Consider the following 13,763-nt stretch of genomic DNA (forward strand, 5'->3'; position numbering starts at 1 on the left):
GACATTCATCCAGGGCTGGAGTGACAGACCCTTTGATAATGCTGCTCCGTCGGTAGAGGGGATTCTTCATGCAATGTCTAAGCAGAGAGAGTTGCTGCAGGTACTTTCCTTCACAGGTCTCTGACCCTGTAATTTATTTGGAGTGGAAGCTTGATTTAGGTTTTACTTGCCCGTACAACATTTAGCAGGTGTCTCTCTGAGCTAAAGTTATTGCTTTCCGCAGGGCAACAGAATCATTGACTCCTGGTAGCACTGTACCCAATTCTAATTAAAAAGAACTCGATATATAACCCAGGTATTAGTATGCCCTTCAAATCAAAGCCAGATATCCAAACAACCTAAACTTCAAAGCAGAGTTCTTCAAGCAGCTCTGCAATTTTTAGCTCAGTCTATGGATGATAAAAGTCCTCTCAGAATCATTCGTCTTCCTTAATGCATTATGAAGTGGAAAGTGTTGTTATACTAGTAGACTGGAAATTCTTATCTGCTATTTAGGAATATGTAAGCAATATATAATTCTTTTCTGTCTACTTGAAGAAAAATGTAAAATCCAAAATTGAAAGAAAATGTTATGGGTTTCCTTTTCCCACTAAGAGGAACATAGTTTGGAAGATAAGGTATGTTTAGTTCTGTATTTAGTAAAAATTTTCCCTGAAAATATTCTTACAGCAACAAATGATGACTTGATAGACTTTTTTTACAAATTATTATTACCATTAATAAAATCTTTGTTAGATGCAGCATAGAGCCCCATGAAAGCTAGTATCTTAAATGATCTCTTCTCTCTAAACAGGCAAGGTTGAAAATAAGGGAAGTGGCATTATTTCAGAGCCATAAAATAAATTGTCTATTGTCACAGCAAGGCAGAATCACAACCAAGTATGGAGCTCCTGAATCTTTGGGACACTGATCACATGATCTCCATTCTTCCTTGGCAGTTCAGGATGTGGATATGAACAGCCTAAGATGACTTGGAGAGAAAGAGATGTTGAGGAAGAGCTGGCAAGCTGGGTACAGATATTCCAGCCATATATGTGACATAAAAGAACATTTCAGCAGCACTGAGCTGCAAACACGCTGCACATGACTAGACAGCCCAGATCACTGTCATGGTGTATGACTCTAGGCTACGATGGTGTAAAGCATTTTACCTGATTGGGATTGTAAGGAGAGTTTGTATTTTTGCAACATATTTAAGTTAAAGATCTTCAAGATGTGTGCATCCACAGGGTCATTAATTGATAAATAATTCTGCTTGCAGGGAGGTATCACCCATGCTTTAGTGTTGTGAAACAGGTGGTCAACTGAAAATATGATACAATGTAAACCCAGTAAAACTCTGCTGGTTTTAGTGGAACAAAAAGTTAGTTCATGCTAAAGAATCTGCTCTTACTGCATTTCACTCCACAATGACTGAAATCTGTCTTCTTACTGCTACGTGAGACGTAACAACCACTACTCCTGTGAGTATCAATCATACAGACCCTCGGGGTGGGAAGTCAAGTATATTGCCCTACCTGATTTCACTTGCAGGGGCATCTCTGAGGCAAAAGTCATTGGTGCCTTGTAGGATGCTTTGCATTTGTGTGGACTTCAATTGAGTACCTTATCTGAAAGTTATTGTTTTACCCTTTATCTTACCCCTATATCTTTACCCTTTAAAAAGTAATTTTGATTTCTGCAAATCTGTTTGGATGATAGCTACAGAATGGCTTAATGCTGGCTGTATTCAGGATAGGGACAGCAATCTACAATTACTAAAATATTTATTTTTTTTCCTTACAAGAATGTGTGCTGTCAATCTAGATCACAAAACTGGGAAGGAGTGGATTAAAGGGAAACTAGGAGAAGCATCTAGTGATTTAATATTGATCCAGAGCCCATTTAAATCAAAGGGAAGATCCCACTGATGTAAATGAGGTTTGGAGCAAAAGAAAGAGGAAGACAAGAGGAGGAGAGAAAGAAACATCTCCAAAGTGAACAGAGAGGTAAAGACATTCATTACTCTCTGTGGTGGGAAATGCACATCCTATTAGAGGAAGATGGAGATGTCTGGTAGAGCTCCCTCCAGTAGGCTGGGAACACCACTCCTTGGTAGGAAGGATGTTATGCCTCTCAGGCTGGAGGCTTGTCAATGCCTCTGACATCCCACAAAGGTCAGTGTTAATGAATTATTTCAGTCTCTGCAAGTCCTAATCTCATCCAGATGAGACAAGTGTTCAAGGCAGCTAGCTTTGCTGGGGCTACTGCTGGCAACAGGACTAGGGCAATGCTTGGCAGTGACATGGGTCTACTCCTGCCTTCCCCCAGCCACCTCCATGGCTGTTGATTAGTTCCCAGCTCCCCTTGAACCCTCAAAGAGATCCATAACTTTTGTCTAGAGTGAGGCTGTGAGGCTCATGAGCAATCATCCCTTTCATTTGGAGGTAATAAATGTTGTGGTCTGGAGAAAGAGAAGAAGCCCAGGAACGACAGAAAGTGAATCCCACAGGTCTCTTCGTTGTCTTGCCAGATGCCTGTGTAGCTACAGAGGTGTGACTAGAAAACGAAAGGCCATCTTTGGTGCCAGAATGTTTCATACCCTCTGTCAGGCAGCAGGGTTGCCTGGGTTTCTATTCAGGGACTCAAAAATATGTGATTTATTAGTTCATTTATGGAACAAGTGGAAGGCAGCGAACATGGTCCTATGGCATTATTTTTAATAGAAAAATTAAAGGAAATTATTGTAACATTGGCAAACTGTTGTCCCAAAGGTTGTAGAATCAACTGTCTTGGCGACAGCACTGGGGTGGGATGGTCCATGGACCTTAATCTCCTTTGAGCCAGTAAAGTAAAGTGAGGCTGAACTATGAAGAGCTATTGGATTTTGATGGAAGAAACAACTGCAAAGTAACATCTAGGTATTACACATCTGTTGTTTTCTTTTAATCCCAAATGACAACATATGACTTCATAAATGGTGTAGCATATATTGAGAAAAATAAATCATTATCAGAAGCAGGGTCAGCCTGCTGCTCGTGAGTTCTTAATGGATTCCTAATGTATTATTATTTTTTTAATAGAAGGGACCGGAGCGCTGTGTCTTACTCTGAGTTAAAGACCAGCCTCTGTGTTACAGAGGCACTGCATGGTCTTTAGAGTCCAGAAGATTGACAACGAAGAGAAAAAAAATGGATCTGAGTTGGCATCTGAATACTCATATCAGCTTCTTCAGCATTAACAGTGTAAAATGAAGACTCAGGCTTCTGCATCAATTGGATAGATAGACTTGTGTTGATACCCCATTCTCCCCTACACTTTGTGATGTTGGGTAAGTAACTTCAGGGCAAATTCAACTGTGAGACATGAAGGGCACTCAGATGTGGGACTCCCAACAACTTTCATTTGGAGTTACTGTTGAAAAATCCCCCCTCTGTGTTTCTTTGTTCATACAAAACAAAAGTCTAACGAGTTTCCCATTTCCTGTTTACCCTGACAGCCTGAGGCAATCTGTGACTCCCTAGCTCTTTTCTGACTGTCACAAGGTGGCTTTTATTAAGTGAGGACTTGAATCCATGTTAAAATCTAAAGAGAAATTTTGTTGGCTAATTGATGTTCCGAATCATGTTCTGCTTAGATGTTTTCTGTATTATGGGTTTGTCTAAGGTTCATGTTACCTGAATATTTTGTAGACACCCTTGGTAAGTGAGGTGGTGGACGAATGGCTTAAAGTTTTATCTGCTTAATTATAAGTTTTCTAGATATAAGTAAATATTAAGTTTTAACTGCTCAGGTAGATATCCACTGGTTATTACTTTTCTACTGGGACCAAGAGCAATAACTACTGTGGGTCTGGTGACAAACTGGCTAAATATACTGAAGACCAGCTAATTTCCAGTGGCACTGCATTGCTTTTCTTTTGCTTATCTCTTGTGACTTCTCTGTTAGGGGTACATTTGAATGACCTAATTGCAGCCATTTTGGCTATCTATCATAAACCATCAGATGTCTCTTTGAGGGCCTAGTGTCTCTTAGCAGCTTTAAGGGAAGTGTAGATTACAAGATTACAGACGACCCTAAAGTTTTATTCTTTGACCAACACTTAGTAATTCAGCCGTGTCAACCCTGGCCTTCAGTTGGTAAACTGCTGAGTATGGGAACTTTCCTGAAGGAGGTTTATATGATGCTTAGCATAAAGCACTTCCATGTATGACCAACAATAACCATATTTCCAGCAGCTGCAGTCTGACAGGAAGGCTGCTAGAGTTTCTAAGAGGGGGAAGAGCATTTCTTGTTAAGGTGACACCTGCAAACATGAAGCTGTGGCTCCACACACACAGATCACAGATTTGGTTTACTTCATGAAGACGTGTCTTGCTGGAAGCAGAATGAGCTACAGGTTTTGAACTGCAGTCAAACTCCTCCAACTTTTTTTAAATGACAAACTCTCCTTCCAAGCACTGAAGGCTGCCATGAGCCTGAAGGGAGAAGGGGAGTGCACAGCTGGATGTGTGTGCATATTTGTGAAGAAGGGAGGAGAGATGAGGAAAGTTTCTCCTATGAAAGAAATGATCCAATTTGAAGCAAGTCCCTCATGGGAAGCTCTGTGACAGAGGCTGCTCTGTTCCTGTTAATTTTCACAGTGCAGATGTCAGCGGGTCTGTAAATAGTACTCCGCGAAGCCAACACTTCCTATCCACACATCAACCATTCAATTAACAGAAGAACAGAAGAAGGAAATAAAGTGCACCACAGCCTTCTATCACGGCTTTGATGTTTCCCAGCAATTTATGAAAGTGTACACAAATCTAATTACAAGCCCCACTGCTTCCCATTTACATGGAGCTCCTCAAGTTCAGAGCTGTTTATATCAAAATAATTGTTAAAAATACCTCAGCTGATCTACAGCATTGTGGCCCCCCACTCACCAGAGCCGCCGTGCTGCTCCTCCCAGGGAGTTTCTGCCGACTCAGCACTTTGGTACCAGCGTGTGAGCACAGTAACAGCCGCTTCCCTGCCACTCTGCAAGCGAGGTGCTTGGGCTACAACTTCATCATGCCCACAAAGGCCTATTTTCCTTCTTCCCTCCACCTGCTCAGAGCTCCTTCTGCAGGCTGTCTATGCTTTTCCTTCCATCCCTAATTCACCTAAATGTTCCTCTGCTGTGTTGACAGGGGGTGATAACAGCTGTTTGGCTGGTTTCTGTAATGGGGCTGTGTCTGAAGGCAACTTCACAGTGCTTTGCAAAGTTGTAACTGCACGGTAGGAGTGCAGAGCAATAATAATAGCAGTCATAGAAGCAAAGGTTGGTTACTTTGACAGGGTGCCTGAGCATCCAACACCAGAAAGATGAGAACCTGTGCCCTGTTTTCCATTAGTTTGAGAGAGGGTCACTGCACATGAGGTACTGGAAATGACACTTGTTTCTTGGGGCACTTTTTGGAAATCTCGTATTTAAATCACTCGCACTTGGTAAGCTATACAGGTGAAAAAATGATCCAGCTTGATTAATAACAAAAATCTCTTATGGTATGAGAGGGTAGATTCTTGCCATTATGTAAGTGAAGAAGGTTCTCTCTTCACCTGACTGTTAATGGTGTTCAGCTGAGAATTTTGGTACTATGAGTAGTCTTCCAAAAAACATGGTGGGTGGAGGCTGAAAGCCAACCTTGTTCAAAATACGGTGTCATTCATCTTTTCTTAATTAATGCATAAAAATTACATACAAGAATTAGAGATGTAGTCAGTCTGTTGCCTGAGAACACTGCAATAATGGGATAGTTTGATACAAGTAGTTCTTGAACAGAGATTTGAAGTTCTTTTGTAATTTGTGTTGATAAGAGGTGCACAGAAAAAGTTTGAAATGGAAGTTCCCATGTTAACGAAGTTCTGGGTTGCAGTACACTATATATATATAAATTTTTTTTTTAAGTTCAACTAAGTTAAATCTTTCTCTGAAAAGTAGACATCTGTTGAGTGCTTGTATCCAAGTCTCACATTTTCTTTTCTTCTCACAAGGCCAAGGATTCCATCCAAAAAAGTAAGTTTCATGGAAGATGTTCAGCCAGGCATAGATAGACTTGGGATGCTAATGCCTGGATGCAGAAGAAATGCTGTGGTTTGACCAAGCTGATTCAGACTTCTGTAGTAAAAAAAAAAAGGAGGACGTGGCCTGTGTGGTGGAAAAAGCCACCTTAGAGGGTTCTGGAAGCCACAATGGCCTTGGATTTAATTAATAAAAAACTAATATAGAATGAATATAATGCTGACAATTAGTGCATGAGGCAATTCACAATGCACCAAATGAATCAGGAGTCAGAGGACTCAGATGTGGGATGTCTGCTTTCTGAATCCCAAATTGCTTTAACTTGGCACCAAACACCCAGAACAGGATTCGTCTTCCCTTGCCTTGGACATGAGGTTTGGTGTCCAATCCTTGCACACTCAATGGGAGGCAAATGCCTCCCTGGCTCCGTCAGGCAATCTTATACTACATGTCTGAGCTATGTGGGAGGAATCACCATAAGACAGGAGGCCAAGGGAACAGCTTTAATATCTGAATTGCTGGTGGTTAATGTTAGCTAGTACAGAGTAATCCCAGATCTTCAGCTCCAGCAAGATTACTCGTGACAGTGACAAGGGCTGCAGAAGGGATTTCAGGGTGGCAAGGGTGTATCACTGGTGAACAAAGGCAATGACAGACTCTGAGATATCTGCAGGAAGCAGTTTTAGCTTTTTATTTTAAGCAGTATGGGTATTTTTCCTTTCTGATTTGCACTTGAGGTAAAGAATCACTATTTTGGAACTGGCAGACCATAGGTATGCAACACCTAAAATTATCTAAAAACCCCACACTTCTATTTGGGTTTTGGTTTGACAGGGTTCAAAATCTATTTCTGTAAAATGAAATTCCTTCAAGGTATCTTTTTCTCTCTATTGATTCCAATTGAAACTTAGATGACAAACGGATGACAAAGTCAGACATAGTTCCTTAGATGCTGGATATCTCAAAGTAGGTGAGAGTCCCACCTCAGCGATTCAGTCTAATGTCATTATGGAGATCTCCATTATAATTAGTGGAAGGGACAGGCATGGCCAAAAGATGATTTAGACCATTCTAGCACAAATAAATAAAGGGAAGCATGCACAAATCTGCAGAAATTACTGTTTCTCCTTTCTGTAGGAATTCTTTCAGATGTTTAGAACAGATTTTGGACTGCTAAAGCTAAAGAAAATGAATCACACTCTTCACTTCTCACCTCTGTAGAATATGCAGATAACAGTACAGCTCCATCCCTTCCAGGAATTAATTCATAACAAAGGAAATTCTGAGGTGACACTGTGGGTGAGATGGTGAAAAAGGTGCAACAGTAGTATAGATTCTAACCCCTTATACTTTCTGGGTTGGATAAAGGCTGCTATGTTTTAGGTATGTGTGATGAAGTGTGGAGGAGAGTTTATTCTGTGTGGGTGGACGGACAAGGCAATATCTTAGATGTGTTAGATGCATTGTACAGAACAACTCTTCAAAATTTGGCTCTTGCTCAGATAAGAAGACAAAAAGAGAAGGAGAAAATCAAGCTGAAGATGATGCCTAGGTAGGAGTATGACTGACAGGTAGGATGATAATGTTGTCCACAGTGAATAAGAATGGAAGTGGAAGAGAGAAAAGACAGGGTTTGGGAGAAAAAGTTCAAGAGCTCTGTTTTATACATACTGAGTTTGATTTGACAGCTAGACACCCACTTGGAGATGCTAGAAAGACAGGCCAAGATTTAGGCTGGACAAGAGTCACTCCTGCAGTAGAGAACCTAGATCTGCAATCTGTCACTACAGAAATAGTAGCTGAATTTGTGTTGGTGGATAAGGCTGCTAGTGACAATGTTTTGATGAGGAAGGAGGAAAGACCTGTTTATGCCCCCATGAATGGGAAAGAGAGACTAGAGGAAACAGAGTAAACAAAGCTAAAAGTACAGGGCATGTAATTGTTATAAATACATTATGAATACATGCAAAAGGACATGAAAATTATGATCTCTCATAAAGAAGAACATGAAGGTCCAGTGAAATGCTATTGTAAAGCTGATGAGTTGATAGGCAATATGATTTAAAAAGCCTCCTTGGCAGGTAGATACAGAAGGAACTTTGGGCCTGCTCAAAATAAGGGTTTTGGAAAAGATATTTCTAAAAGTAATTGATTGTGTGAAAAATGGAAAGCCATAGACCTGTTTGGTGGACCCTCAGCAGAAACAGGTGCCTTGCATAGAGAAGCTGGCTTGTGACTGACGGTGGTCAGGCACCTGTCCAGGGAAAGGTTAAAAAAAAGAAAAGAAAAAAAAAAGTTTCATAAAAGAAAGTTGCCTTTTGAAACTATTAGGCAACATATGTTGTGTGAACAGGAAGTCACAGTAGAGCAATAATCCTGACAGCTGTGGAGAAACAGGAGTCTGCTGCAGGAATGAACGGCTCGAGACCTGACAAGAATGACGATGGATGCCCCGTTGGTAGTACACGAGGACAAGACAAGAGACGTTTAAATTGGCTGAACCACAGGAACAACTTTGAGTTGGCACCAGAACCGAACAAATGAGGCCAGTCTTAATGGTGAGAGGAATGGGAGGGGGGACTGAAGGAAGATGGTAGCAAGGCACCCCTCCTTTCCAAGGACGAGGGCTACATTGCCATCTCACCACGAGGTGGCTGCATTTCTCTGTGAACATCCAAGACCTGAAACAAGCTGCACAGTCTTTTCAGGATTTGGCCCATCTCATTCAAAGTGCCTTAAGCATTTTGAGGCCCTGTGGGGAAAACAGTGTGTACTTCACATCTTCATCAAGTGGTGGTCACTTGACAGGTCCTCACTAGCCATGGTAACCACCTGTGTGCCTGCTTGTAGCTCATGCAAGACACAAGGCAATGCCACATACCTTATAATTAAGAGGATAAAATTAATAATTTTCTACTTGCCTTTCCTGTAAAATAGGGGTACTTACATGGGCTGCTGCTCATTTTCAGCCAATTCATGGAAACTTGTCAAGCCATGGAAACTTAATTGTGAGGCTGGGATGTGCATCTAGCAATGATTAAATTGTGACACTTTTGAGATGCTCAGGATCTAGTTATTCAAAAACTTTTCTATGGCATGTATTTAAGCCAAGTAAATCAGCGGCCCCATAAAAATCTGACTTACGAAATGGCCATATTCTTCACTGTTTTGCACATTCTAAAGTCAATTGTAGTCAGTAGGATGGAACAGAAATTTTCCCTCAAGTGGTAGAAAGGTAAGGTTTTTTTTCTTATCTAAAATGTTCTGAAAGTAGGAAGGACAAGTGATGGGAGAGGATAAGGATATTTTTTATATACTTGATGTAGGCAAAATTTTCCACTTCCCTTGGGTTTTACATGTTTTCTCCTGTCTTCCTCACACCTCTGTCACATGAGTTCGTAATACTCTGGGGACGGGGACTGAATTTTTATTATACATTTTAGTAACCACACCCTATGGAACAACAAATCCTAATGTCAGTCTATAGACACAATCACTTTGAGTCAACATTCAAAAGAAAGTAATTAAAAGTACCTATTTGACCTGTCTCAGAAATAATACCCCTGGTATTTCACTATGTGATGTCAACTTCTTTTTTTGTTGGAAAAAAAGCTTCCAGGAAAAGACTCCTAAAAGTATTGTAATACTTAAAAAAATTGAGACCCTCATCTTTAAGGAGATTTTTTTAGTAGTGTCCCTGGTAAACATGTACCATTTTTAAACTGATTTGTCTAAGATAGGGTTAAAAAAAAATTAGATCTTGATGATTTGTTATTTTTAGAAACCTTTTCCCCTGTAAAATTCTTCATTTTTGTCTCTGCAAAGGCCTAGAGACAATCTGCTAGCTCCATTTACAACTTATTTGGATAAATTCATGAATTTACATTACAGTCTCTTACTGAAAGGGAGATTTTACACTCCTAAATCCTTTAAATTGACCTCTCCTGTATCCTTTCCAAGTTGTTGGCATACTCCTCAGCCTTTCATGATTTACACTGTGAATAATTAGTAATAAAAATAATATACTATTATAATAAACCTAAACATTTTGGACCATACTGTCTTTCCTTGCTGACAGTGGAACACCTTACATTCCTCTTGGTCTGTGTGATGGTGTACAAATATAATTTTTCATGGAAAATACATTTCCACTTCCACTTTCCTGAACTATCAGGCTCAAACCTCCACATTACTAGAATCTAATCCAAGTGAAGTCATCCCTCAAGTGTTTCCTGGAAGATACAGTAGTTGTTCTGACTGTTTTTCAAAACTCAGATGTGGGGCCACATTTATGCCTAGGCAGGCACATTTGTAGTAGCAGTGAGAGGCTCCCATCACTGTGTGATCTGTGTCTAGCTTCTAGTGCCATTATTTGAACATGCTGCTCTCTGTTGAATGCTGGCAAAAAGTTCTTCATCCTTCACCTAGAGGCTGAGACTCTTTGCAGAGAGAAAACCAAGAAACCCTTAGACACAATTTTTTACTTGACTCATCCCTCTGAAACTTGAAAGCTTAGACTCATGGTGAGTTTGACCCAATGTTTTTGGCATCACTGAACCATATGTCTTTTTTTCAGGTCATCAGAATTGCTGGTAGCCAAACACGGTACACTTTGGGGTTCTGCCCCTGTGTGAAATGGCAGTGGCATCCTAGCCTTTCTACTGATGAGTTAAACACACCCAAGGCCTGGCATGCCTGAGATGTTATTCATCTTTCCTGGAAGAGGAGTTGCAGAGAAAAATCATCCTTCCTCCCCAGTCAGACCGCAGGGCAGCAAAGGCTGGACCAATGGTCACTGGCCTGTGTTACGGAGCTACTCACCGGCATTGTCTGGCTGCCATGCAAGGCATTGATGGCTGCTTGGGCTTCCGCATGTGAAGAATATTTCACAAATGCACACCCTGGAAGTGGAAAAAGCAGAATGTAAGAAAGGTTGTATAGCTACCATGAAAGTCTGTCTAGCTGAGTATCCTGTCCTCAGAACTGGCCAATAAAAATGCTTGTGAAGAAAGCTTAAAAAGCAAATGTGTTCCTGGTTACCCCTTTCTAAAGTCCAATCAGCAGCAGCACAAGGACCACTTAAGGCAAAGTTACATCCAGAATTTCCACATTGCTTGCAATGGGCACTGATGGACACAAACTCAGCAAGTACATTTTGAATCCACTTACATTTTGTCCTCCACAACTTTCTACTGCAGAATGTTGCAAAATTTTACAATTTATTGGGTGAAAATTAATTTCCTATTATTTGCATTGGACTAAATACTGAATGCTCCTCCCTCTGGTGTTATGAGAAATAGTAAGGAATTGTGTAAAAGTTATCAGAAGTCTGCATGTACATATTACAAGCCATAGAGGACAGCTGTATAGAATGCATTTGGGTTACTCCAGAAGGTATTTTATCGTATCATTGTATGCTAGAGATCCAATGCTAAGAGCTTATCTTGGCTCCAAGCAGCTTTGTTCTTACAAAACATTAGAGAGCATCTGGTGAAGAGGCAAGGGTGGGAGAGATCTGCATGTGATGGTTGCCATCTTGCCACCACCAAAATGTGAATCTTAGTCTTCTAGAGCTGCAGAGCTGGTGCTTGCATAGGTGTTCTCCTCTGGACAGTAGAGATACATAGGCAGTGCTTCTCCAGCCTGTGATACCATGTGAGGAATCCCATACTGAGCTCTTACTAAGGTTTTGGGTCAGACAGGTGCATTTATGTAGATGTGCTGGAGTGCAGAAATTATCAATGCTTCAAAGGGTCACATGCACCAGTAGAGTGAGGGAAAGTATTATTAACACTCTTAACTACAAGCAAACTGACTCAGAGAGACAAAGAGTAAGGCATAGGCTAAGGCATTTTTTGGAACAGACTGGGAGAGATCTGAGAAGTTCTCACTTCCTTCCTCTTCTATTACTCTTTCTATTACTACCAAAGACTTTTGAGCTTTTAATCAATTTGCAAAGCCCCAGCTATTTCCCTAAAGGGGTGCAGATCATTGTGCAGGGGATGCCAGTCCTGACAATGCAGCAGCATCTTTATAAGGTCCACACAGCCTTGTGGATACATACAGGGTGAAAACTGCAGCCTTAGAACACACTTGCAAACTAGAAGAATAAACCCCAAAAGTCCCTAGAAACCATCCCTGCAGGCTGAGAGAAGTTAGATTGGAAATAGCAGCAATGGCCCTTTTTAAAATTATGCACACATATGAAACTAGCTTACAGTTTGGAGCCCTTTATTTTGCATTATCCCCACAGCACTGTGTGTAGGCTGTATTTAAAGGAAAACACAACAATTGTTGCTAATAGTTGGATCTAATTTATAAGGAGTTGAGAGGAGACAATAATGAGAAAATGAGATAGATAAACTTCAGCTGGAAACAACAGGGATCAATTATGACATAATCGCAGCCCAGCATTCCCGGGCTCCTGAGATACTGCACCTTCCTCTTCATTAATCAGAGATAATCCAGAATTAGGGTGTTTAATTATTTGCAGAGATTCTTTTGTACTTTCTGCCTCTAAAAAGAAGATGCTGATTAGCAAATATAGAAAAGCTCTCCATATCCAGTCACCCATTGCATTTAGAGCAGGATTTTTGGCTGCAGCACTGCTATCATGTTGAAGGCTTCACCCTCTTCAGGTGAAATTCACCCTTGTGATGAGGAATCTGACAGATCAGTGGAGCTGGATAAAGATGAGAATGAAGGGAGCAGCAGGCATTTGTCTAGTTTAATCACAGAATCATAGAATCTTAGGGGTTGGAAGGGACCTTGAAAGATCATCTAGTCCACCCCCCCTGCCAGAGCAGGGTCACCTAGAGTACATCACACAGGAACGCATCCAGGAGGGTTTTGAATGTCTCCAGTGAAGGAGACTCCACAACCTCCCTGGGCAGCCTGTTCCAGGGCTCTGTCACTCTCACAGTAAAAAATTTTTTTTGGGTATTCACCTTGAACCTCCTATGCTCCAACTTACACCCATTACCCCTTGTCCTATCACTGGTCATCAGTGAGAAAAGCCTAACTCCGTCCCCCTGACACTCACCCCTTACATATTTGTAAACATTGATGAGGTCACCCCTCAGTCTCCTTTTCTCCAAGCTAAAGAGACCCAGCTCCTTAATGCCTAAGATGCTAATAAAATCCCTTCTACTGCTTCCAGTAGGTTTTGAGGTAGCAGAACAAGTTAAAAATCATCTCTCACAGGTATATGGTGGTAAGGTAACAGCAGAGACCCCAGCATATTTTTCCCTTCTTTTTGCATGTTAAATGGGATAGCTGGAGTATACAATATCAAATGTGCATGCAGTCTTCTACTCTCTCATTTTCACCAGAACTCACTGCAGAACCTCATGAGCTGAGGATGTGAGTCATGCCACTCTCCTCAGAGCAAAGGTGTCACATTGGCAGAAGCAGAGCTGCAATTTGAAGGGATATTGAGATACATAACGTGTGCTGAACAGGGAGATACACGTGCTCAAATGTTTTTTCTTTCCTTATCTCCAGATTATAGAGCTGCTCTATCCTTTCAGCTTAGAAGAGACTGCAGAGTCAGGACCTAAGGTTGTAATTGTAGAGGATGTTAAGACTCCTCTTGTGGAACTTCCAGTGCTGTGGGAATTCTTTACTTTCTGAGTTACTGAAGTAGACAGGTGCTGAATGGAGGAAAAAAGAAAAGGAGGGGGAAAGAGGCTGTCCAGAGGGCAGCTGTGCATACCTGTGGGTCCTGCTGGCTTTTTGT

General features: G+C 41.1%; 1 protein-coding gene across 1 annotated transcript in view; it reads right to left on the reverse strand.

Moving 5' to 3' along the window:
* The window catches only part of CELF4 (CUGBP, Elav-like family member 4), a 741,704-nt gene that overhangs the window by 69,139 nt on the left and 658,802 nt on the right, over positions 1-13,763 (reverse strand). The window contains 1 exon segment of the mRNA XM_010007136.1: positions 10,847-10,926. Coding sequence (XP_010005438.1) covers positions 10,847-10,926 — 80 coding nt within the window.

Source organism: Chaetura pelagica, unplaced genomic scaffold (assembly GCF_000747805.2).
Source record: "Chaetura pelagica isolate M959 unplaced genomic scaffold, ChaPel_1.0 scaffold548, whole genome shotgun sequence".
Taxonomy (NCBI): Eukaryota; Metazoa; Chordata; class Aves; order Apodiformes; family Apodidae; genus Chaetura; species Chaetura pelagica.